This window comes from Miscanthus floridulus, chromosome 8 (genome assembly GCF_019320115.1).
Source record: "Miscanthus floridulus cultivar M001 chromosome 8, ASM1932011v1, whole genome shotgun sequence".
In the NCBI taxonomy this organism is placed as follows: Eukaryota; Viridiplantae; Streptophyta; class Magnoliopsida; order Poales; family Poaceae; genus Miscanthus; species Miscanthus floridulus.
This window is the reverse complement of record NC_089587.1, coordinates 119076064-119103891: the sequence shown is the minus strand read 5'-3', so window position 1 is coordinate 119103891 and position 27828 is coordinate 119076064. Positions and strand designations below refer to the sequence as shown.

At 44.5% G+C, this 27828-nt stretch overlaps 1 protein-coding gene across 1 annotated transcript; it reads right to left on the bottom strand.

The window, feature by feature from the left end:
• Positions 1-21181: 21181 nt before the first annotated feature.
• LOC136473404 (probable transcription factor RL9) lies at positions 21182-27251 on the bottom strand. Its single transcript, XM_066471053.1, has 6 exons — positions 26241-27251; positions 25992-26068; positions 25252-25297; positions 24860-25079; positions 21776-21848; positions 21182-21688 (listed from the first exon to the last, which is right to left on the bottom strand). The coding sequence occupies exons 1-6, from the start codon at positions 27082-27084 to the stop codon at positions 21566-21568; spliced, it is 1383 nt and encodes a 460-aa protein (XP_066327150.1). The 5' UTR covers positions 27085-27251; the 3' UTR covers positions 21182-21565.
• Positions 27252-27828: the final 577 nt, after the last annotated feature.

Below are 27828 nucleotides of genomic sequence, written 5' to 3'. Positions count from 1 at the left end.
AGATTTTGGACTGATACGCCGCCGGTCCACCGAAGATCATGAGGCACCCTTTTAGGTCGGGATACACATCCCCTTTTTCCTCATTGCCGGTGGATCTAGTCAGCGTGTCTGTGCCGGTTGCCTTGTTGTCGCCATTGAAGTAGCGCTTGATGAGGTCGCACTCCTTGAGGGTGTGCCTGACTAGATAGCTATGGTTGCAGCATGGCATCTTGACTATCTTGTTAAAACTAACATGGTTGAGCTTGCTAGCCTTTTGCTTGTGGACCCTATCGACCGCTGCGATGAACTCACTGTCATAGCGCCTCTAGCTGTCCTTCTTGCCTCTTCCCCACTGATTGCGGTCCTTATCCTCATCCACAGATTTGGCTTGAGCTTTACCCTTGTACTTGTAGGAGATTGCATGGATGGCCTTCTCGTCGGAGGCGTGGCTTGTCATGCTATCGAGCAACTCCCGCGTCGTCCGTGGTTTGTAGCGTCTGAGCTCGTGGATGAGTGCTTCATTGGTCATGCCAGAGATGAAAGCTCTAATCACGTTCGCATCCACGATATCAGGAAGCTCATTGCACTACTTGGAAAAGTAGTAGATGTACTCGCACAGAGTCTCTCCTACTTTTTGTTTACAGGCTTTGAGGTCCTAGGAATTTTTAGGGCGCACGTATGTTCCCTGAAAGTTCTCTATGAAGATGCGCTTGAAGTCTGCCCATGAGTGGATGCTGTCCGTGAGGAAATGCTTGAGCCATGCTCAGGCGCTCTCTATGAGGTAGAGTGGCAAATATTGGATGATGAAGAGATCATCATCCGCCCCACTAAAAGGTCCTAATGGCTAGAGGCGAGGGTGAATAGCCTAATAAAAATTTCTACAACAACACTTAACAAAATGATTAGACAATTATGAGGCAAAAGCAAGTGTTGCGCTAGCCTACTCAAAATGCAAGCCACCTACCACAATTCTAGTTTAGATAGTATCTATTCACATAATAGCTATGACACTACCCTATGTTAGTGTGCTCTCAAAGGCTAACTAAAGAGCCACACCAACCAAGCAAGCAAGCTCTCACAACTAGCTACACTAAAGAGCTTGACAACTAGTTTGCGGTAATGTAAAGAGAGTGATCAAGAAGGTTATACCGCCATATAGATGAAGGCACCAATCAATCATAAGGATGAATAATAATGAAGACCAATCACCTTGGAATCAATGATGAACACAATGATTTTTTACCAAGGTTCACTTGCTTGCCGGCAAGCTAGTCCTCGTTGTGGCGATTCACTCACTTGGAGGTTCACGTGCTAATTGGCTTCACATGCCAAACCCTCAATAGGGTGTCTCACAACCAACACAAGATGAGGATCACACAAGCCATGAGCAATCCACTAAGTACCTTTTGGCTCTCCGCCGGGGAAAGGTCAAGAACCCCTCACAATCACCATGATCGAAGCCGAAGACAATCACCAACCTCCGCTCAACGATCCGCACTGCTCCAAGCCGTTTAGGTGGTGGCAACCACCAAGAGTAATAAGCGAATCCCATAGTGAAATACGAACACCAAGTGCCTCTAGATGCAATTACTCAAGCAATGCACTTGGATTCTCTCCCAATCTCACAAAGATGATGAATCAATGATGGAGATGAGTGGGAGGGCTTTGGCTAAACTCACAAGGTTGCTATGTCAATGCAAATGGCCAAGAGAGTGAGCTTGAGCCAGCTATGGGGCTTAAATAGAAGCCCCATGAAATAGAGTCATTGTATCCCTTCACTGGGCACAACACGGGGTGACCGGACGCTCCGATCATATTGACCAGACACTGGACCTTAGCGTCCGGTCACGTGATACGTGCCACGTGTCCCTCTCTTCAAATACTGTGTGCCCGATCTCAACGGTCAGAAGATGACCGGACGCAACAGCTAACAATGACCGGACACTGAACCCCCAGCGTCCGGTCATTTCCAGTAAGCATCCAGAAACAATTTTTCCTGACCAGACGCATCCAGTCATGTTTGACTGGACACAGGCAATGTCCGATCACATGGTGTCTTCCTTTGTGCTGCCATGTTAGCATGACCGGATGTAGCCTTCCAGTGTCTGGTCGCTGAGTGACCCAGCATCCAGTCATGAGACCAAAACGCCGCCCTCTGCTGCCATTGACCGGACGTGCCGGTCCAACCGAGACCAGCGTCTGGTCACTTACAGTGACCTCCGTCTTTTCTGTCTAGGGCATCGGTGGCACCATCGGACTGTCTGCACTCTATGGGTGGACACTCCATCGGTGAAGTTCCTAACCTTTGCTCAAATGTGCCAACCACCAAGTGTATCACCTTGTGCACATGTGTTAGCATATTTTCACAAACATTTTCAAGGGTGTTAGCACTCCACTAGATCCTAAACGCATATGCAATGAGTTAGAGCATCTAGTGGCACTTTGATAACCGCATTTCGATATGAGTTTCACCCCTCTTAATAGTACGGCTATCAAACCTAAATGTGATCACACTCTCTAAGTGTCTTGATCACCAAACAAAATAACTCCTACCATTTATACCTTTGCCTTCAGCCTTTTGTTTTTCTCTTTCTTCTTTTCAAGTCCAAGCACTTGATCATCACCATGGCATCACCATCATCATGTCATGATCTTCATTTGCTTCACCACTTGGAATGTGCTACCTATGTCATGATCACTTGATAAACTAGATTAGCACTTAGGGTTTCATCAATTCACCAAAACCAAACTAGAGCTTTCAATCTCCCTCTTTTTGGTAATTGATGACAACCCTTTCACAAAGATATGAATTAAAATTCAATTGAATTCATGTTGCTTGCCCAAGCATATTTACCATGTGTAAAAGGATATGGACAAGTTTCATTAACCCCATATGGTAGCAATTACTCCCCCTACATATGTGCTAAGAGTTTGGATTGTAACTTGCACATATGCTTAGATAGGAAATATAGGAGACAATGTCTACCAAATGATGCTAAGGTATAAAAGATGGACCTTTGAAGCATGATACCAATCGGAGTGCACCATTATACCATCCTTAGCACCATGGTTAGCTTGATACCACTTGGAAATACTTGGAAATGAAATCATTAGATATCCTATGCATGCTAGTTTTTCATTTTATCATTCAAACCTATAACTAGCATACACCACATAAGCATGGATATTGAAATTTAAAACTTGTGCCATGCAAGCAAACATATGAAATGCACTTTCAAATGCACCATACAAGTTCATGAGCTTGCTCCCCCTACTTGTGTGCTCAACATTTTAATTGATCCCTTTCCTTTGTCATATTTCTCCCCTTATTCAAGTTCTCCCCCTATCACTTATATCTTTATTTCTCTTTCCTTTTGTGTTGTCTTTTCACTATCTTTGTGCACTATTTCTCCCCCTTTGTCATCAATGACCACAAAGACTTAAATTATAGATAGGTTGAAATTATCAATGTCAATCAATGGTGTGAGGATCATATTTCTAAATTTGGTCCAATCTAGATTATTTACCAAAGATATTTAACTCGGTTTGATCCAAGGATAAGCTTCTTCACACCTCCAAATAAGGGTTATCTTGTACCATGTTGAGTTAAACACTTAGAGTTCATTTTCTAGATTAAACACTAGGTTTACAAGGCCATAAACATGTTATGTGCTACCACTAGATCAAGTCAAGCATAGAAGCAATAGTGATACCATATAATCATCAAATTCATTTGATTTTCATGAATGAGCCTAATAAAATGGAGAGATGACTAGATGCACTAAACATGTCCTTAGCAAGGATGTATGTCATGCTAATCAACTTTTACCTTGGATTGCTCGAAGGAGAGGCATGTCATATAAGTGGGGGATGCATCAACACATATTTGAGAAATCCAATATGTTCAACTCATTCCTTAGCTTGCAAAACCTTTTTCTCATCCAATGGCTTGGTGAATATATCGGCAAGTTGATCTTCGGTGCCTACACTCTCAATACAAATGTCCCTTTTTTGTTGGTGATCTCTTATGAAATGGTGGCGGACATCAATGTGCTTTGTTCTTGCATGTTGAACCGGATTGTTGGTCAACTTGATTGCACTCTCATTGTCACATAGCAATGGCACTTTCTTGAACTTGATTCCAAAGTCACTCAAAGTAGTCTTCATCCAAAGTATTTGTGCACAACAACTACCGGCGGATATGTATTCAGCTTCGGCGGTTGATAATGCAACACTATTTTGCTTCTTTGATGACCATGAAACAAGTGATCTTTCCAACAATTGACATGTGCCTGAGGTGCTCTTCCTTTCAACCTTGCATCCCGCATAATCCGAGTCAGAGTAACCAACTAGCTCAAACTTTTCTCCTTTGGGATACCACAAACCAACATTTGGTGTATGCTTCAAGTACCTCAATATTCTCTTTGTAGCCTTCAAATGACTCTCTCTTGGTGAGGCTTGAAATCTTGCACACATGCATACACTAAACATGACATCAAGCCTTGATGCGATCACATAGAGTAGGCTTCCAATCAAAGACCGATACAATTTTTGATCCACCATGTTGCCACTTGCATCACTATCCAAGTTACCATTTATTCCCATTGGTGTGCTAATGACTTTGCTATCACTCATGTCAAACTTCTTGATCATGTCCTTGATATACTTGCCTTGACTCACAAATGTACCATTCTTCAATTGCTTGATTTGAAGACCAAGGAAGTAACTCAATTCTCCAATCATGGACATCTCAAACTCATTAGCCATTATCTTTCCAAACTCATCACAAAAATCTTGATTTGTTGATCCAAATATGAAGTCATCAACATATATTTGCAACACAAATAGATCTTTTCCAATCTTCTTGATGAAAAGAGTGGTGTCTACCTTGCCCATTGTGAACCCTTTAGAGAGTAGGAAATCCCTCAATCTCTCATACCATGCTCTAGGTGCTTGCTTGAAGCCATACAATGCTTTCTTCAACTTGTATACATGGTTGGGCTTCTTATCATCTTCAAAACTGGGAGGTTGCTCAACATATACTTCTTCATTGATGTAGCCATTGAGAAATTCACTCTTAACATCTATTTGATAGAGTTTAATGTTGTGGACACAAGCATAGGCTAGCAAGATTCTAATTGCTTCCAATCTAGCAACCGGGGCATATGTTTCTCCAAAGTCAAGACCTTCAACTTGTGTATAGCCTTGTGCTACTAATCTTGCTTTGTTCCTTACTACTATCCCATCTTGATCTTGCTTGTTTCTAAAGACCCATTTGGTTCCAATCACATTATGTCCCTTTGGTCTTTCCACTAATTCCCATACTTAATTTCTTGTGAAATTATTCAATTCTTCATGCATAGCATTCACCCAATCAACATCCTTCAATGCTTCTTCTATCTTCTTTGGTTCAATGGATGACACAAATGATAAATGCTCACAAAATAATGCCAATCTTGATCTTGTTTGTACACCTCTAGAAATATCACCAATGATAGTGTCCAATGGATGATCCCTTGCAACATTGGTTGGTTGGAGTATTGGAACTTGATTGCTTGCACTTGCTTGATCATTGGATTAAGATGATGTACTAGCCACTTGATTTTGTTCATTATCATGAGATCCACTTGTACTAGCTTGAGTTGCATCATCTTGCACATTTGAGTTAGAGAGCACTTGCACTTGATCATCTTCATCATCATTCACTTGCCTAGGCCTCAATTCACCAATATCCATGTTCTTCATGGCATTTGAAAGTTGAATGCCTCTAACATCTTTCAAGTTCTTATTCTCTACTCGTGAACCCTTGGTTTCATCAAATTCAACATCATGAACTTCCTCAAGAGTACCACTATCCAAATTCCAAACTCTATATGCTTTGCTTGTAGTGGAATATCCAAGTAGGAATCCTTCATCACATTTCTTATCAAACTTGCCCAATCTAGTGCCTTTCTTCAAGATGTAGCATTTGCAACCAAAGACCCAAAAATATGCAATGTTGGGCTTTCTACCATTCAAGAGCTCATATGGTGTCTTCTCTTTTAATCGGTGACAATAGAGGCGGTTGCTACAATAGCAAGCCGTGTTGATAGCTTCGGCCCAAAAAGATTGACTCACATTGTACTCACTAAGCATAGACCTTGCCATGTCAATGAGTGTTCTATTCTTCCTCTCAACAAGACCATTTGATTGAGGTGTGTACTTGGCCGAGAATTGATGTCTAATTCCAAATTCATCACATAACTCATCAATTCTAGTGTTCTTGAATTCACTACCATTGTCACTTCTAACTCTCTTGATGGTTGTTTCAAACTCATTGTGAATGCCCTTGACAAATGATTTGAATGTTGCAAACACATCACTTTTGTCCACTAGAAAGAATACCCATGTGTATCTAATGTAGTCATCCACTATCACAAAGCCATATTTGTTTCCACCGATACTAGTGTATTGTGTTGGCCCAAACAAATCCATGTGCAATAACTCAAATGCTTTACTAGTGCTCATCATGCTTTTCTTAGGATGGGTGTTTCCAACTTGTTTGCCAGCTTGACAAGAGCTACAAAGCTTATCCTTTTCAAACACAACATCTTTCAAGCCTTTAACTAAGTCATGTTTAACCAATCTATTCAATTGTTTCATTCCAACATGACCAAGCCTTCTATGCCATAACCAACCCATGCTAGACTTAGTGAACAAGCATGTTGATAATCTAGCTTCACTAGCATTGAAATCAACCAAGTATAGATTCTCATATCTAAAACCTTTGAAGATCAAATTAGAGCCATCTACACTTATGATTTCTACATCATCTACCCCAAATATGCATTTGAATCCAAGATCACACAATTGAGCCACGTATAGCAAATTGAAGTTCAAGCTCTCTACTATCAACACATTGGATATGCTTATGTCATTGGATATTGCAATCTTACCAAGCCCTTTGACCTTGCCTTTGCCATTATCACCAAATGTGATACTATCATAACCATCATTGCCACTGGTGTTGATTGAGTTGAACATTCTTGCATCACCGGTCATGTGTTGAGTACACCCACTATCAAGAACCCAATGCCTTCCTCTGGCTTTGTAATTGACCTACAAAAGAAGAACAATTCTTTTTAGGTACCCAAACTTGCTTGGGTCCTTGAAGGTTAGTGACCAAGCTCTTTGACACCCAAATGGCTTTCTTCTTTGAGCCCATCCATGGTTTACCAATGAACTTAGCATTGACACCATTTGTACCCTTAGTAAGCACATAGAAAGAATTAATCTTAATGGAGGATACATTAGCTTGTGACTTCTTGTTCATGCACTTTTGCTCTTTATGACCCACTTGCTTGCAACTAGTGCAAAACCGACTATTGTTCTTCATAAAACTAGTCTTGTGAGGAGCAAAGGCCACCTTGCCTTTCTTGGGGGTATAGCCCAATCCCTCTTTGTAGAGAGAGGCTTTTTGGCTACCCACGCACATAAGCAAGCGATCCTCACCACCATAGACCTTAGCCAAGGTGTGAGTGAGCTTATTGACCTCCTTCTTGAGGTTCTCATTCTCAACCATTAGTGAGGCATCACAAGTGAGACCATCACTACTAGATGAGGTAGAAGTGGAAGTACTACAAGAAGGGTTAGTGGGAGGAACAATGATAGGCATAGGTAGCGATTCATCAATTATATCACAAGTTAAACCTACATTGCAAGTTTCAACATGCTTCTTTTTATTTTGTTCATCAAGCAAAGAGGAATGAGCCTTTTCAAGCTTTTTGTGAGCTTTGCCAAGCTTCTCATTAGCTTCCTCTAGGCTCTCATGAGATGCATTGAGCTCATCAAAGGCTTGCTTAAGGGCTTTTAGTTCCTTACGCAAGCTTTTGCATTCCCTTCTCTTGATGTCAAAGTGTTCTCTAGCATCTTCTAGCATGTCACATAATTCATCCTTAGTAGGTTCATCATCATCATCACTATCACTATCATGGTTATTTTCATTTTCATTTTCATCATCATGTTCTTTATCGCTTTCATCATCACTAGTTTGTACCTTAGTGGCCTTAGCCATGAAGCATGATAAAGATTCGAAGAGAGAAGGCTTCTCATTGATAGCAATGCTTGCAAATGCCTTCTTCTTGGTGGTCTTATCATCATCATCACTTGAGGAGGCATCACTATCCCAAGTGACTACATATGAACCACCATTCTTCTTCTTGAATGCCATCTTATCCTTCTTCTCTTTCTTTTCCTTCTTGTCCTTCTTCTTGTTCTTCTTGTTGTCATCATCATTGCCACTATTGTATGGGCATTGAGCAACAAGATGATCTTTGCTTCCACACTTGAAGCACCTTCTTGACTCTTCTTTGTTCTTGGATGAAGACTTCTTTCTTCTAGCATGGTAGCCCTTCTTCACCATGAACTTGCCAAATCTCTTGACAAAGAGAGCCATCTTCTCATCATCATCATCATCCCAAGATTCATCTTCTTCACTTGATGTTTCATGCTTAGCTTTGCCCTTGGATGATGTGGCCTTGAATGCCACACTCTTCTTCTTCTCATCCTTCTTCTCCTTCTTTTCTTCCTTCTCATCTTCATCTCTATATGTATCATCGGTCATGATGTCTCTCAACACTTGGTTTGGTGTCATGGTGTCCAAACCACTCCTTACTAGAATAGTGACCAATATGCCAAATCTTGAAGGTAAGCATCTCAAGAACTTGTGAGAGAAGTCCTTGTCCTTCACCTCTTCTCCAAGTGCTTTGAGATCATTGATAAGCACTTGAAGCCTATGAAACATCTCCAACACACTCTCATCCTGCTTCATCTTGAAGCTTGCAAACTTCTCCTTGAGAATGTAAGCCTTTGCACCCTTCACGGCTTGAGTGCCCTTAAATGATTCTTCCAACTTCTTTCAAGCCTCATGAGCCATCTCAATATTCTTGATTTGCTCAAATGTTCTCTCATCAATTGCATCATGAATAGCACTTAGAGCAATGGCATTATTTTGGAGAAGTACTTCTTTGGCCGTGGTGGGATTCTCTGGATCACCAATCTCAATTTTGGTTTCTACCACCTTCCACACCTTTCTATTGATTGACTTGATATAAGTTGTCATCTTAGCCTTCCAATAGGGATAGTTGGAGCCATCAAATTGGGGTGGCTTCTTTGTGTTATTGATTTGAGCCATTTTTATACCAAAGGTTGTTAAGCCTCAAATCATGGTGACCTCGGCTCCGATACCACTTGAAAGGTCCTAATAGCTAGAGGGGGGTGAATAGCCTAATAAAAATTTCTACAACAACACTTAACAAAATGGTTAGACAATTATGAGGCGAAGCAAGAGTTGCGCTAGCCTACTCAAAATGCAAGCCACCTACCACAATTCTAGTTTAGATAGTATCTATTCACACAATAGCTATGACACTACCCTATGTTAGTGTGCTCTCAAAGGCTAACTAAAGAGCCACACCAACCAAGCAAGCAAGCTCTCACAACTAGCTACACTAAAGAGCTTGACAACTAGTTTGCGGTAATGTAAAGAGAGTGATCAAGAAGGTTATACCGCCGTGTAGATAAAGGCACCAATCAATCACAAGGATGAATAACAATGAAGACCAATCACCTTGGAATCAATGATGAACACAATGATTTTTTACCAAGGTTCACTTGATTGCCGGCAAGCTAGTCCTCGTTGTGGCGATTCACTCACTTGGAGGTTCATGCGCTAATTGGCTTCACACGCCAAACCCTCAATAGGGTGCCGCACAACCAACACAAGATGAGGATCACACAAGCCACAAGCAATCCACTAGAGTACCTTTTGGCTCTCTGCCAGGGAAAGGTCAAGAACCCCTCACAATCACCACGATTGGAGCCAAAGACAATCACCAACCTTCGCTCGATGATCCTCGCTGCTCCAAGCCATCTAGGTGATGGCAACCACCAAGAGTAACAAGCGAATCCCGCAGCGAAACACGAACACCAAGTGCCTCTAGATGCAATTACTCAAGCAATGCACTTGGATTCTCTCCCAATCTCACAAAGATGATGAATCAATGATGGAGATGAGTGAGAGGGCTTTGGCTAAGCTCACAAGGTTGCTATGTCAATGCAAATGGCCAAGAGAGTGAGCTTGAGCTAGCTATGGGGCTTAAATAGAAGCCCCCATGAAATAGAGCCGTTGTACCCCTTCACTGGGCACAACGCGGGGTGACCGGATGCTGGACCTTAGCGTCCGGTCACGTGATGCGTGCCATGTTTCCCTCTCTTCAAATACTGTGCGCCCGATCTCAACGGTCAGAAGATGACCGGACGCAGCAGCTAACAGTGATCGTACACTGAACCCCCAGCGTCCGGTCATTTCCAGTAAGCATCCAGAAATGATTTTTCCCGACCGGACGCGTCTGGTCATGTTTGACCAAACACAGCCAGCATCCGGTCACATGGTGTCTTCCTCTGTGCTACCACGTCAGCATGACCGGACGTAGCCTTCCAGCGTCCAATCGCTGAGCGACCCAGCGTCTGGTCATGAGACCAAAACGCACGCCCTCTGCTGCCACTGACCGGATGCGCCGGTCCAACCGAGACTAGTGTCCGGTCACTTACAGTGACCTCTGTCTTTTTTGTCTATGGCACCGGTGGCACCGTCGGACTGTCCGCACTCTATGGGCGGACACTCCACCGGTGAAGTTCCTAACTCTTGCTAAAATGTGCCAACCACCAAGTGTATCACCTTGTGCACATGTGTTAGCATATTTTCACAAACATTTTCAAGGGTGTTAGTACTCCACTAGATCCTAAATGCATATGCAATGAGTTAGAGTATCTAGTGGCACTTTGATAACCGTATTTCGATACGAGTTTCACCCCTCTTAATAGTACGACTATCAAACCTAAATGTGATCACACTCTCTAAGTGTCTTGATCACCAAACAAAATAGCTCCTACCATTTATACCTTTGCCTTGAGCCTTTGTTTTTTTCTTTCTTCTTTTCAAGTCCAAGCATTTGATCATCACCATGGCATCACCATCATCATGTCATGATCTTCATTTGCTTCACCACTTGGAATGTGCTACCTATGTCATGATCACTTGATAAACTAGGTTAGCACTTAGGGTTTCATCAATTCACCAAAACCAAACTAAAGCTTTCACCCACCTGCTTGACAGGCGAGGCGGAAGTCTTCTAGCCACACGATGGGGTTGGTGTCCCTAGAGTACTAGACAATGTTCATCCGCACACCGGGAATGGCGTCTGTCGGATCCTTTCGCAAATGCTATGGGCCGCAGTCATCCGGGCTTGGGCTTCGTCGAGGATCCTGGACCCTAGGGTGTCGGCCATGGTTTTCTGAGTTGCTGTCGCCGTAGTGCAGCTGATCTTTGCCCACCAGGTCTAGCCTAGGGCGTCTAGTGCCTTGAGTCGGATGAGCATTGTGGTTACCAACATAACGGCTGCGCGCTAGGGAAGTCTCCCGCTTGTGCGCTGTGTCGCCATCGCCGGGCCAGAGTATGCTCGGTGCACGATAGCCCTCTAGGACGCCACACATTGAGGAGATGTGCATGAGATGGGCCTCGGGATGCCGCCTCTCCACAAAGCTTTGAGCTTGCTGTATCGCTGCAGTTTCTAGCAAATCTCATAGCTCCTGATGAATGCGCTTTCCCTCATCGGTCGAGGGTTTAGGGGTTGTCCACATGATCAAGGCGGCCACCATGACATTCTAGCTGGCTCGAGGGAAGATGGGTGTTTACCTTTTGCCTTGGTGGATTTGATCACATACTTAGCACACCAGTGCCTGTGCGCCCTCAGTGTCGAGGTGTTGCAAGCTAGGGCATTCGTCGTCGCGGCGTTTGTTGGCCTGATTAGCTTTATGGGCCCTGGCTCGTTCCAGGCGCTCCTGGTCATACTTTGCCTGTTCTCCGGAGGTGCGTGGAATCGGATAGGCGTCATCCTCTGCGTCCTCCGCCGGTGCCACCCCATCCTCCGAGAGGTGCAACATGTTTCATTCCCTCAGCGGATGGTAGCTCCCTTCAGAATTGGACTCAGAGTCCATGTTCTTGGGGGTTGTCGATAGGAGGTCATAGACGGACTTCGGATCCCTCTCCATCATCCCCACAAACCTAGAGGAAGCTGGCGTCATCGTGTGGCCGTTGCGCCTAGCTAGCTCTCGCTCGAAGAGTGTAATTGCGTTCCTCATTTCGGATGGCAGCGTGGTGCTAGGGTTCTAGAATTTGGCCTCTAGCAGTAGGGGCCTGCTCCTAGAGAGCTGGGCAAAAGCGTTCGCCAACACGCAGGCAGAACCAACGATCGTAGGACCGACGCAGCCCGGTCTGTGATCAAGCGTCGTGATGTGCGGCGGAGCCACATTCTCTTCACTAAGCCGCAACTGACATAGGAGGTCAGCTACAAAGTCTAGGTCCCCGAAGCACAGAGCTTGGACAGGGAGAAGACCGTTAAAGGGAATTGGCCCATCGATGTTGGCGAACTCAAGGCTTTCGAAGCGGATGCGGCCATCGGGGCCACGACAAGAGAAAGTCTGACGTAGGTGTAGGGAGCCATCACTTCCTTCTTAGTAATGAGAGTGTGTGACTACCCCCTACTTGGTGCGCCAACTGTTAGTGTTTTGTAAACCAGTCTAGCAAACTTATACGATTGTCATGCTGCCCTAGGAAAACGATGGTAGCATCCAAAAGACACGAGGATTTATACTAGTTCAGGTCGGAGCCCTACGTCCAGTCTCAGAGGTGATCAAGTGCGTGTTCCTCGGTTATGCTCTAAAGTTCTTACAATGGGGGGGGTGCAAGAATGGTGGAAGAGGTAGGAGAGCTAGACCTGAACTACCCGAAGGGAAGCTTTAGGAGCCCTACTATGGTGAGAATGAGTTGAAGATGATCGGAAGGATGCCCTGGCTGCCCTTATATAGAGTACGGGGCTAGAGCATGTATAAAGAAGAAGGTTCTCTCGACCGAGGGGTCGTGAGCTTGAGGGAGGGGCCTAGCTAACTTGGCTTGCAAGCTACGCCGTCTTGTGAAGTACTTCTGGGCATGGTTGTTGTCATGGTCTTGTGCCCACATCGCAGTAAGGTATGGCGTGGTGCTACTGTGCCAGCCGTGGTGGCACTGTAGGCACGGTGGTGGTTCGCCAACCGTCCTAGGTGACGTGGTCTCCGTTATGGCCTTCGTCATTGTCTCATGTCTTCTGGGGGTGTCATACCAGAGTTGGTAGCCGCCCCCAGATCGTCGATTGTCTGGTTAGTCTTGTGGAGTTGGTGGCCACGATCCCGGGCTCCAGGGTCGTGGCTCCCGTCAACTTGGGTGGCCTGTAAGTCAAAGTCTCCATTGTGGATCACATCCCGTAGTGTGTAGGATCGTACATATATCTTGTCGGACCGTATTTCGATGGCAGGTCGCCGTTCTGGCCATCACCACCGTGCGGTGTTGTCTTGTCCGTGCTGTGTGGCACAGGGATGGCATCTGACCGGACTGAGGTGACCGCTGTCCCCTCGGTCCTTACAGGGTCAGTGCGGCGTGTCTACTCCTGTCAGAGCAAACACTCTTGGCTGGGCTCGACCTCTCCCCGTTCCTCCAGAGGGTCGGGACGGTGGAGAGGTCGTGAGTTTCTTGTGCGTCGTGCGGCTAAGGCAAAAGGGAGGGGTCGTGGCTGACCCTGGCCTTAGCGTCTAGCCTGGTTCACTTGGCTCAGCTGGGCTTCGGTCGTTCGGGCCTTCGCAAGCTGATGTATCGTGGGCTGATTGGTCTGCTAACTAATCGTTGCCTTGAGACACCCGGAGATCATAACCCTGACACTTGTCTAAATATGCCATTGATATATATTCACGTGATCGTATTTCACACGAAATAGTCGAAATGCCCTTTAATCGATATCTTTTTTTATTCGAACTCCATTTTCAGTGATTCTTGGTCTCACATGATCATAGCCGCATGTAGTTCATTTAAGTAGGCTCTGATTAGTTTTAATATAGTCCTGTGTTCTTTTTTATTTATGTGTGTGTTTTGCTTGTATGTAGGCTCTGATTAGTTTTGCGCACCAGATGTTTGTCGCTAATAGAAGGGAAGTCATCTGTGAACCCTTAATACCGAGAGTTTGAGTTGCCGAGCATTTTTTAGTGGAAGGAAAGGAAAGCCATCTGTGAACCCTGAAGACCGAGAGTTTGAGTTGCCGAGCATTTTTTAGTGAAAGGCGACCATTTTGGATTTTCAAAGGCTGGCACGACGTCTGCTCTGACAAATGGCCTGCCATCTACATAGATGGGAGCTTTAAGATGCCCATGTCTGTTTCTGGTTTCCAGAAAACTTAGCAGGTGCCCACCTCTATTTAAAGGTTTCTAGAAAACCCAGACACTAATATTAGTGTCTGGTGGTTTAAGCTCATGATCGTAAGCACATATAGCGACTCCTACCACTGGACTACACACTCATTTGTGATTATTTATATATAGATAGCTATATTTTTATTTCACCATTTTGTAATCTTGTATTGAGTACTTCAGTCCCAAAATGATTTCAAATGGAAAACACATTTCAACTAAAAAGTTTTGAATCTTGTCAAGCACTGCAACTTTGGTACAGATGTATCTCCATATTTGAGATTGTTTGAAAATTTTAAAATGTAAACCTAAAAAAATGTGAATTTGATACAAATATTTAAGGCTCTAAACAACGACTTCAATTAAAAAACTTATCAATAGCAACCTTGCATATCAGGTTTGCCACTAAAACTTTGGCATTAACTGTGTGCACATTCAAGGCCATTTAGAAATTAAAACACATATTTGGGGCTCTAAGAAATTAAAGCGCACATTTGGGAGTTATTAGGAGTACAAATGATTTTAAATAAAAAACTTTTCAACTACATAGTTGTAGATTGTATTGAGAATTACAACTTTGGTATAGACCATATATCAACATCCGAGGTTGTTTGGAAATTTTAAATTTCAAATGTCAAAATCTGTTTAAGTTCACAGTTTCAAATCAAAAACTTATCGGCTAAGAATCAAATGGCAATATATTATGAAGGAAATTGATGATTATTTTACAGTATAACAAGATCATAAGGCACAAACCCAATGGTAAATCAGCTATGGGCAGGGGGGCCATGGCCCATGCTGGCCTACACCAAGCTCCGCTCCTGATTCTATAGTTTATTTTCTCCCATTACGAAGCATAGACATATTTGCTAAGTCTATTTCAAATGTTACCTCTGTATTATGTGGATATCTCTACGCGTTGCACCAAACGGACACATATATAGAAGTTCACATGCATGCCTTTTTTTTTTGAACAACGGCACAAAAAAAATGGAGGTCACACCGTGATGAATGAGCAACAGCACTAGACGCGCGCCGTGGTCCAAAGTTGAAACCATCCCCATCTCTGTACCGGGCCAAAAGGTCCCATGCAAATGAATGTAGCATGGCGCCAGGCAGGGAGAGAGAGAGAGAGGGACTGACAAAACATTCAAGTGGGCACAGTAACATCACACAGATGCTACACAGAACATGGCTTTATTTCCTTTATTTTCTTTGTGCTGTTGCCATCTTTTTTGCCCCCCATCCATGCATCTCCCTCCCTCTCTCCTGTGGCTGTCAATCGTACGGGTTACAAGAAGGGCGGAGGACAAAGCAAGAGCGAGAACGACGATAATGAAATCAATGAGGGGACAGACCAACCATGGACCACTGCTAAAATGATTTTGCAATCCATTGCTTTATGATTGGGCTGCGCTTCTTTCTTTGCCATCCTTTTCCACCATTTTATCCTTTCCTTTTGCTACGTGAAAAGGAGGAATGCTTTACGTAGTTTTACAAACTTATCACCTCAAACTTGTAAAAAATCCTAGGGATTTGGATCGATCTTCACAGATCCTACCAAGCAGGTGGGTTGTAAATTTGTAATGTAGATACTGCTAATGAGTACTCTGTACTCTCTTCAGTAAAAATACATGTCACATTTGAATTTGCACTGTCTTCAAAGCATATCAAGGTTAGCTAGACCATAAATTCTTATGGAACATATTCTTAAAATCCTTTAGGTTCACTACCGGAGGTGGATTCTTTGCCGAGTGCCTGAGGCACTCGGCAAAGCCTTTGCCGAGTGTTACACTCGGCAAAGGGCGCTCGGTAAACAGTTTATCAGCAAAGACCTCTTTGCCGAGTGCACTTTATCGGGGACTCGGCAAAGGCTTTGCCGAGTGCCAATCCGACACTCGACAAAGAAAAGTGGCCATGACGGCGAGCGCCACCGTGACGGCAGCTTTGCCGAGTGTCAAGGTCAAGCACTCGGTAAAGGTACCCGATTTACCGAGCGCCATTGACTTAGACACTCGGCAAAGGTGGCCACTTTGCCGAGTGTCGCCGACAAGACACTCGGTAAAGTGGCGACCTTTGTCGAGTGCCTGGACCGTGGCACTCGGCAAATCTGTGATGTTTGCCGAGTGCAATGGCCGTTGCACTCGGCAAAGCATGTTCCCAGGTAGTTCCCAGATGGTCACTTTGCCGAGTGTCATGGCCATTGCAGTCGGCAAAGTGACTGAAAATAGCCTTTTTATTTGTTTTTTTTACATCTCATCCAAACAAACATAAGATATATATAACAAACATCACCAACATCACATATATATCATCAACATCACATATATATCACCAACACCACATATATATCACAAACGTCACATATATATCACAAACGTCACATGTCTCACAATATATCACAAATAAATTCACAAGCAATCCAAGTGCTCCATCATCGTCAACCACAATTGCAAATAGAAGTATCATTAACAACCACAAATATCATCACTGATTTGGTGAAGGATTCGCTAAAGCATGAGGATCGTTCGATGCCGCCGATTGATTCTGCACAAAGGAGAAGAGATTGCATGTGTGAGACAAGTTAAATATATACCATACATGAATAAAACTTTCATACTCCATTAGGTTTGACCGTAAGCATGAACATACAAACTAAAACATTTATACTCACAGGAGTAGAATAGTGAGGAGGTGGAGGTGGAGGTGGAGCGAATAGCGAAGGTGGCGGAGCTACACCCATAGTGGCGCCAAGACTTTGCATGTACTGAAGAATCTCTGCCATCCTACACTGCTCGGCCTCCCGCTCGGCCTCTGCTACATGTGTATGGGGCAGCCATCATTCCATAAGGATTGAACCCATCTGTTGCTAGTGCAACACGTACATTACGAGCCTCTTTAGCTTTCTCATGATGAATGCCATCAAAGTGGGTCCATGCTTCACCATCGGATGCATGTACCATCCTATCAGGATTGTATCATTTGCCATTTTTGTGCCATGTCATCTATTTCACGGATTTCTCGGTCATGTATAGCCGTTGGATCCTCGGTATGAACGGAAGGTGCCGTAGGATTATCACAAGAATGTCAAGCTGCCTCTTCTGGCCATCACCAGAATCTACCTCTAGGAACCTAGAGGATTTACACTTTGGACAGTACTTTGCTTCCACGTATTCTTTCCTAAATAGGACGCACCCCTTTGGGCAAGCATGAATCTGCTCATACGGCATCTTAAGTGCACGAAGGAGTTTCTGTGACTCGTGCATGCTCTTTGGCAGAAGGTGACCCTCCGGAAGCAGGCTGCCAATAACTGTCAACATACCATCGAAGGCGTCTCGACTCAGGCTATACTGGGACTTTAACGCCATTATGCGTCTAATGGCATCCAGTTGAGAAACCTTTATCTGGCCATGAAGGGGTTTCTGTGCCACGGCAAATATGTCATAGAACGCCTTTGCGGTTGCCTCTGGCTCCTCCTCTGTATGTCCTTCAGCGAACTGTGCCTCGTGATAGTCATTTAACATGTCTGCTACCCCCGCATCAGCACCATAATCCTCGACGCGTGGTCTCACCACCTCCTCTCTCATACGACCGGCTTCACCATGGTAGACCCACCAGGTATAGTCTGCATAAATCCATTCTTCCAAAGATGTTCCCCATGACCTTCTTCATTTGTCTTTTCCTGTTTGCACATTTGCTGCAGGGACAGCAAATTTTACTCGCTCCTTTAGCAGCCACTCCAAATGCCCATTCCAAGAAAGCATCGGTCTTGTTGATTCATTCATTGGTGACCTGATCCTGACTTGCGCGGCCCGTGTACATCCACTCACGGTCCTCCATCCTCTAACATATATAGCGACGAGTAATATAAACATTAATTGCATCTACACGACGTTCCTACTATCTAATAGGTGAGGATAGGTCCTAATCCCACGCGAGGATGCATATGTGGGGTTAGTTTCCATGCTCTACTCCTATCCGAGACAGAATTTTGGCAGCACCTCTCCGCTGTTCTCCAAATACACGTCCTGCCAGGGAGAGTGTGTATCCGAAGAACAACATGGAGATGATGCCGAAACTCTGTCTCGGATCGGAGCAGACCATGGAAACTAACCCCACCTACGCATCCGCGGGCTATCCAAAAAACATGGACAATTCGAAACAGATACGGTTTTAGATATGGAAATATCTGCATATTTCCAACCGTATCTCTTTTGAACGGGAGACGCCTAACTGGGTTACGTGATCTACGACCATGATACAGAAAGAGGGGTTATACCTAGGGTGGCGGTGGAGTCAGGCTAGCGGGGCCATGGTGGGTTGGTGCAGTGGCGAGGCGACACGGTGCAGGCAGACCCGCAGCGGTGAGGAAGGCGATCGGGGTCGTCGAGGTACTCCGGCTTCGCTCCGACAGGCTCTTCTCTACAAAAAAGAAACATAAAACTGTCAATACAAAATTTTAGCAGCACCTCCCCTGCATGGTGAGGTTTCTAAAACCTGTAAGAAAATCAACAGCACGATGGCCGACATGCATAAGATTATATCCAACCACATATATATAACAATATCACAACCACTCCTACGACTACCACCACTGCTACTCTACCACTACTACTACCGCAACTACTAGTAATACTACGACGATGATGACGGTAGGGCATACCTAGTGGGTTTCATAGGGTGACGGTGGTGAAGAGGCCAGGGCGCCGGTGGACAAGGCGATGGCTGGGGAAGCACCGGGGACGGCGTGGGCGCGGGCGGGGGCGGTGGCGGGGCTGGCGCCTCCTTCTTCTTCCTCCTTCCTCCTTCTTCCTCCTTCTCCTTCTCTTCCTCCTTCTTCCTCCTCTCCTCCTCCTCCTCCTCCTCTCTTTCTCCTCCTCCTCCGGCGGCGCGGCGCGGGGGGCGGCACGAGCGGGGGCGGCGGCGTTGGCGGTGTGTGGGCCGGCTGGGCCGGGAGGTTAAATCCCCTCTTTGCCGAGTGCCCCTGATCTGGCACTCGACAAAGTTTTTTATTATTTTTTTAATTCTTTGCCGAGTGCCACCTGGCTAGGCACTCGGAAAGAGGGGTTTTTTTATTTTTTTTAAAAAATCTTTCGTGAAAGAAGCCGACTTCGGTTTGCAAGCATCGTACGTGACAACTTACGCGAAACCTCCTCAATTTTTATCACAGCCTCCACATATGATATCTTGACATCTTGACAAGTTTCATGATTTTTGGACTTCGTTTGCTTTTTATAGAATTTTAAAACAACTCGACCGCAAATTCGTGGTCATATTTCATGAACAAGATATTCAAAATTGGTGGTCTATTCCAGGATACAGCCTCACATTATACTAAATAACATGAATATCATTTTTCCATTCATTTTTTTCATTATTCGAATGACTAGCAGTTATAATTTGAATTATCCAAGAAAATTCAATTAAATGAAATAAATTAAAGAAATATAGAAAAAGTCCGAGAAATATGCCACATTGGAACATGGAGTACCAGGTATTGTCTGAGGACTGCAGAAAAAGTTTGGAGGTCAAAAGTGAAAAAAAATATGGTTTGCCGAGTGTTAAAAAATGACACTCGGCAAATGAGCCTCTTTGCCGAGTGTCAGGAGAAGACACTCGGCAAAGGATTAATGGCGGCTGCCGGCCGTTAACGGCGGCGGCCCTTTACCGAGTGTTATTGTTTGACACTCGGCAAACCTGGTCTTTGCCGAGTGTTATTCTTTGTCGAGTGTTCGGCACTCGGCAAACTACCTTTTTGTTGAGTGCCATTTGTTTGCCGAGTGTTTTCTCTCTGGCACTCGACAAACAGCCTCTTTACCGAGTGCCCGATAAAAAACACTCGGCAAAGAAGCCGTCTCTGGTAGTGGTTCATAATATTTTGTAAGTATTCTTCAATACAATTGTCATAAGCTACATGTTTCCAAACCAAGTAATTTTAGAGCTATATTGATGTTTGTAATTTTTACGGTTTAACTAAATATTGCCCTGAACAACATGGTTTTGTCACCAGATGGAGTAGAGTACATTATTATTAACCTCACGTCCCTTCAACAACCTTTCAATCCATATCGTTGTCTTACTAAATGCACATTTTGTTTTATCCAACCTCGACTCATTTTCATCATCTGTTGAAGCATATGTGAATCACCATATTTTCCTATCTAGCTTTGCAGTCCAATAATATTTCAAGTTGCGTATAGACTAGATACAAAACTGTATGGATTTTGAATGGCTCTCCGATCCTTGGCAGTGTTAGGAATGATGTGGAAGGTGTTATATATAGATACCATCGCGTATTGACAGACCAATAAACTTTCTTTGGCTAAATGTTGAGCACAATACCGCCATGATATGCCTTTGTGTTCTTCACTGGCGTCTGCGGTTCTCAGCTACAGAAAATAGAACTGTTACAATACAATTAATGTTCTATTATTTCATATAGCAAAATATGGAAAAAATCTAAATGTCTTGCTTGCATGTGCACCTATATTTGAATTATATTTCTTTCAGAAAATCTGAAAATGCACCAAAATGGACAAATTAACTAAATAACTTTTTTGTCTTTTTGTTTTGTGGAATTATAATTTCTAATATTGTCCATAATGTTACAATAAACAATTAGGAACAAACAACATTGGGATATCTTCTTGTTGTGCAAATCATCTTCTCCCGTGTCCTATAGCTACACAGACTTATGTTGTCTAGAGCCAAATTTTACCACCAACATAGACTAACTAATAAGCATACAACAATAATTGTGATGCACTCTAATGTTCAACTAATAAAGTGGTAGAGTAGTTGTAAATGATCCAACTAATTTTATGAGAAAAATGGAAGAAACCAAAAGAAATAATAAGCACACGCATTCATATGCATCACAAAACAAAAGAAACAATCATCTCGTCAGGTCAAATTTCCATTTTCCTTTCCTCGTGCCAAATGATACATTTGTTAGTCACCCCAACTCATCATGATATACATAATTTTTAGGCTCCCTTCTCTAGCTTACCATCATGAAAACTATGATATATACCTTTGTTTTATATGACTACAACAGAAGACAAAATGTTAAAAAAAACTAAGAAAACAAAACCCAAAGGGAGACTATGATCGATGCGATCTTCGGAACAACACAAAACTAATATTATTCCACATTTTCATCACATTCCTAGATTCTTGATGATGCAAAGACCAATCAAGGTATTGTAAGAAGTATAGTCGAAGTGTTGAACTAATAATGTGCCATTCATGTGTCTAGCACGAGCTAGCGCTGATGCTAGTCATGTTCTGCACCATTCCAGTTTGATCGCCCTAGCGTGAACTCCAGGCTAGGAGTAGGGCAGCTCATTTCATGGCTGGGTGCCTGTTGCAAGCCAACTGATCCACAAGGCTCCATATCCTGAACCAAATGCGCAATCATATTAGTATATGGAGCTAATGAGAGATACAAACTGAAGAGAAACAACAAGATCGTTGGCATTGGTACCTCAAAAGTGGATGATACGCCAACTAAATGGCGGGTGTCTGCATTGCATGCACTTGGTGACAGCCATTGATCTCTGAAGAGAAGTTTGTTTGAAAATTTGTTACTACGGGTATAAATGCAAGGCTGCTTGCCATTAGAAAATACACATGTACTGTTGTACATGTCAGTCTCATATATATTGTTTTATTTGATATATGCATGCTTTTAATTCAGAATAGTGAGGGACAGCAATAAACACAAAATACCTAGGCGGCCATATAGGTCTGGTCCAGTTCCTTAAGTTCTATCTAGGCAACAGGTCATCATTAAAAGTGCCGGGCTATAATGTTGTGGTAGCTTGTACTACATCTTCGTATAAGAGTTTATTTGAAGCCGGAACTCTATCCATATCTAAAAAACATGTTGGTGCACAATTGTTCTCTAACAGCTCCAACATCATGGGAACTAAAAAATTCCATCAGGATTGGGAAATTCGATTAAGCATAGATAGTTCATCTAATAGAGCAGGAATAAATTTCTAATTGGGAGAGGATACTGTTTTTTATTCATGTCATCGTTTCTTTATCGTACTTGTATATTTTTTTTGACAGGTCGTACTTGTATATATAGATCATTAATATTTCGTTTCCATACATATAAATGTCATATTTGCAATTGGTCGTCATATCCGATATGGCAACATCACTACTCCCTCTAGTTATATAACTGCTATTTTGGGTTATGTACGTGTAGTGATCAATTCGTTTGAACTTTGAATGATAATGTACCTTTAAAATGTACGTTTTAAATTCAAAATACTATATAGATTTCCATGAAGAAACCACACATGCTTCACCATCACCACACTACTGCACCTTACACTACTAACCAAATTTTGCTAAATAAAATTACCCTATTCGCAAGTTCATTTGGAAAACATAATTTCCTCTATTATATTTATAATGTCATATTTTTTCATATGGATGCAAAAATACTCCCTCAAAATACAAACAACTACTTAACAATGAGGAAATGACCAAACCAGAATTATCTTGTCAGAAGTTTAGATCAATCGTTTTTTAATTTACAATGTGACCAACACAATTCCAAAATATTGGATCAGTTATGTTATGTGTAAAATTCAAATGATGTGATGCCACTAATATCTTTGCATAGTTTTTAAAGCCATATAGACATTTTCATCCCAAATTCTAATTAATTTGTATCATTATTTTCTGAAAACAATTAGTATATATACAATAATCATGAATGCTAGCTACATTCCCAATATTTTATTAGTTCTTCAATATTAATATTTTTGTTCATTGCAATGTCATTTTTTTCAATGTAGTATTATTATGCAGTATACTAATTAACCCTAGAGCTTGTTAAGGCAAGTAGGAGCATATATAGGATTAGTGTTTTAGAAGAAGCATATGGTTACGTATGTACTATCCCTGTGATCGAAGACTGTCGACGCATTCGGCTGGTCTTGTCCCGGTTTGTTCTAGCTTGTTTCAGCTTATTCTCTCTCACAGAATACTATTCAATCATCCAAAATCAGCCATGCTACAGTGTCCATCTGTACCCTCCAAATGCGTTGTGTCTTTGCACGCTTGGATATCTATAATCCGACCACTAATATGTGTCGAGAAATATTCTTGTCTCTATACGAGGAGCTTTAATTTAATATGTGGGGCGAGTGACTGGGCAGATTATTGTGGACATATACGTACAAATTCACCTGACGACCAGGCACTAGCTTTTTTCTGAACACTACTGACTTGTATCAGGCAAGCTTAGGGGGTGTTTGGTTCCATCGACTAAATTTTAGTCCATGTCATATCGGACGTTCGGATGCTATTTAGGAGAACTAAATATGAGTTAATTATAAAACTAATTACATAGATGGAGACTAATTTACGAGATGAATTTATTAAGCCTAATTAATCCGTCATTAGCATATATTTACTGTAGCACCACATTGTCAAATCATGGGCTAATTAGGCTTAAAAAATTCGTCTCACAAATTAGCCACAATCTGTGCAATTAGTTATTTTTTTCGTCTATATTTAATACTTCATGCATGTGTCCAAACATTCAATATGACAGGGACTAAAATTTTCCTGTAGGAACCAAACACCCCCTTAACAGCAAATATCATCGACTGTGGAACTGTAAAGGCTCACATGAAAGGCTCGCAGGAGCTCATCATAATAAGATCAGGAGACAGAGAGAGCTCGTCAGTTGTACCGTACCATAAGTAACATGCTTCTTTATTTTCCTCCTATTTTCTACTCAACGTAGGTATTAAGGAACAAGAACATAACATTAGTACTTCTAGCTAGTGGCTGTAAGTTAATTTTTCATATAATTGGCAGCAATGTGAGAGGTGAAGTCCACACTAGTACTAGTTAACAACAAGATGCATAACAAGTTCTTAATTGACATCACATTTCTAGGTTGATGCATGCATGCAAAGTTGTGAGAGGTCAAAGCTAGGCCCTCCTGCAGATAGCCGCAGTGACGCAGTGATAAGAAAAGGCAAAAGCAGCAGGCAGCAGCCTCCTAGAGAGAAAGCGAGAGAAGAGGACAAGGCCAAATCCCAAGAATCTACAGTACTAGCACAGGCTCTCTAGCTTGGAGATGCTATTGATCTGCGATGCCATGCTGCTCGTCAAGCCAACAAGGGCAGATCGATATCGCTAGGCTCTATACTGCGCCGCGCGCATGTGTGTAGGGTCTAACATCTTTTGAGTTTTAGTGATTTGTCATCAGATTGGTGGATTATCTCTTTTTGCTTGGTGACAACCGGGCCTGTTCGCTGGTTGATTTCTGGGCTGGTTTGGACTGACTGGTGCTGATTTATTATGAGAGGAAAACACTATTGGCTGGCTGATTTGGGCTGGCTGAAACTAACAAGCGAACAAGCTGAACTACTACTGCTTTATAAAATGCAAAAAGATAGTAAAGTTGGGTTATTTTTGCTCTTATTAGGCTAATTGCTGCTCCTATATATCGTCCATCACGTCCCATGACAAGCCACGCACTTTCCACATCATATCAGCGATCAGGACGACGAAAAAGACATACTCCTATGTATACCTTGACGACGAAGCACTGCGCGCCCTGCCGCCATCGGAATCGTCGGCTGAGGAGCATTCGACGTCGCCGCCCGCATGGCTCGCCGCGCCCTCCGAGGAGGCCGACCGGTGTCCCGTGAACGCCTGCGGGCTGACGTCCCGACCTGCTGACGACGACGGAGCCCGCAGCGCACTACTCGGGAGGTCATCGTCGCCGGAGCCGCCACCGCCGTCCACAGGCCCTAATGTTCGTTAGTTAAGAAATTAGTCACAGGATTAGACTTGGCAGTGAGTTTTAATTTTGGAGAGGAATTGAAGAACACATGACAAATATAATGAGACTTTAACATAATTGACGGAGGATGTGATATTGTGCAATGGGGATGGATGGATGGACGGATGTAATTTGTTTACCTGATGTGGTTGCAGGCTTGTCAGTGCTCTTCACGGTCCTATACATCTGTAAAAGGAGCAGCAACAAAAGAATGACCAAGAAAGCAAAGCTGCAGACACACTACTGTATTTGCTTGCATTGGGAGGGAGAAGAGGGCCGGGGAAAAGGCGTAGTAAAGCACAGCGGATCATGAAGGGCCATCGTTGCTCAAGAAATCGCAGCAAAACAGAGCAGCAGCCGGCCAGAAATGTCCAAAGGAAATTGCTAGCAATGGGGTTGCTTGGCTCTTCTCTCTCGTCAGTCCCCATGCTGCCTGGCTGAGCGCTCACTTCACTGCTTTGGGGATTGGGCGTCTTGCAGGAGCAGACACACGTTGCATTATTGTGCAATGATGGCACCTTTTCTTTCCCACACACAGACCCCGACACATTCAATCTCTCTCCCTCTCTCTCTCTAGGCTCGCTCTAGCTATTACACTGAACTAGCTAGCTCCCCCCTCTCCTCTCTCTAGGGATGCTGGCAATTTCTTTGTTAGCTAGCTAGCTAGTCTGCACAATCACATCTGACGACTCTCTCACTCATTCAGCTTCACTCGGAGTCTGTGCCCTGGCAGGCACCTCATCAAGATTTGACCTCCTTGTACATGAGCCCCAACATGAACAAGAACAGATGCAACAATAACACAGACAGAATTAAAGAAGGAAGGAATCGCACGGTAGAAAGCAGAATTAAAGAACGAAGAGCTCGGCCGGAACTCAACCTGCAAATGGCTCTTCACATGCGCTAGCGTCAGATCCTTGACGTCCATCAGCTCGAGCACCGACTTGGGCGTCGCCCCTGTATGTTGTGTACCGACGCCGAGCCGAGAGAGGCCGGCCGGGGAGAGGGAGCGAGATTAATCATCATATCCCGCATGAAATGATCCAAGCAGATCTCCATGAAATGCATGGTTTCATTGGGTTCTGGAGCTGAGGATGGATGGATGCAAGCGGAGGAATTAACGACTCACGCTCGTGGCCGCCGAGGAGCTCGACAGCGTGGACGAAACGTGCGTGCAGGCTACTCGTCCACCGCATCCGCGGCGCACGCATGCCGCGCCGGGAAGGCGGGAGCCTCGGCATGTAGCGGGCCGCGGCCAGGCTGCCCAAGTGCTGGTAGTGCCCGCCGCCGTAGCCACGGAGCGTGTCGGCGAGCACGCCCTGGAGGTGGAGCCGCCCGGTGCTCGACAGCATCCGGTGGTACGCGGACGGCGAGAGGTACGACGCAGCCGCGGGCGCGGGGTCGGACGCCGACGGCGCCACGGCGCCGGGGGACGTCGTCGTCGAGCGCAGGGACGAGGGCCACGACGAGGAGTGGTGGTAGGGATTGTTGTATAGCCCGGCGGCCTTCGGGTGGTGGTGGCCCTGGCGGTACTCGCCGCTGCCGGCGCCTAGAAAAGGATGGGCGGCGCCGACCCGCGGGCTGCTGTAGACGGGCACTCCGTTGATTGGCCTCGCCCGCGCCGCCTCCGCCGCGGCGTCGAACGAAAGCCGCGGCACGGTCACCGGCACGAACGTTGCTGCCTCCTCGGTGGAGGAAGAGTAACTATTCGTCGCCGCTGGCGGCCGGAACCGCCACGGAAGGACGTTCCCAGCAGCCACCTCCTGCTGCCCCGGCGGCGGCGAGAGCGACAGCTCGGTCGACGCCGTGGATCCGTTCAGACGCCGCCACGGGTCACCACCGGCCGGCTGCGCACCACGCCCAGCTCCTGATCTGGCGCCCAGCCCTGGGGCGGGAGACGACGGCGACGCGGTGCTGCTCGGCAGGCTGATGTGCAGCGAAAGGTCCGGCACCGACGCTGCCCGCGCCTCCATAGATGCCGCGCACGCGCCCTCTCCCTTGGCTGTAGCAGCTAGCAGCTAGCGGTTAGCGTAAGGGATCGGCCGGATGAACAAAGGCAGTGAAGGTTATTGTTGGAGTTCTTGGTGGCCGGGGGACGATGATGCTTATTTTGCTTGTGCTTTGTGTTTTTCTGGTGTGCGTGTGTTGTGTGGTGCCGCTTTTTTGCGACACTACCCTGGTCAGGACAATACTGCCGCTTCAAAACACTCTATCACTGTCGGATTTTGAACCGGCACAACCAAACCGACAGTGATGAGGGTTAGCTATCACTGTCGGTTCCTACAAACCGGTAGTGTTCTGCAACTTCACTGCCGATCCTTTACACAACCCGGCAGAGTTCAGTTCCAACAACACTGCCGGTTCATGAAACCACCTGGCAGTGTAACCTCGACCATCATATCACTGTCGGTTTGTGTCTTTAGCCGGAAGTGTTGCCGTAACCAGCAAGGCCGGTTTGGGACAAGACCCGACAGTGATGTCTAACCCAATGCTACCGGTTTGTGGCTCAAGCCGGCAATGCCATCTTGTCCATCACTGCCAGTTTGTTGCTAACCAACAATGATAGCCCGTTCGCATTTTATTATTTTATAATTTATTTTAATTTATATTTTTCATGGAATCATGTTTCGCTTTATATACGCTACGTAGACCATAGGTCCATTAATATTAAACATTACAAATGTTACGGTTACAGTTCAAATGTTCTTATCAAGATC

What these genes read in the sequence shown, in the direction of transcription:
- LOC136473404 (XM_066471053.1), bottom strand. Translation starts at nt 27,084, where the DNA reads ATGGAGGCGCGGGCAGCGTCGGTGCCGGACCTTTCGCTGCACATCAGC. An exon ending in ATGTGAAGAGCCATTTGCAG is followed by an intron (nt 25,298 to 25,991) that starts GTTGAGTTCCGG and finishes CTCCTTTTACAG; the next exon opens with ATGTATAGGACCGTGAAGAG. An exon ending in CGCAGTGCTTCGTCGTCAAG is followed by an intron (nt 21,849 to 24,859) that starts GTATACATAGGA and finishes ACTTCTCTTCAG; the next exon opens with AGATCAATGGCTGTCACCAA.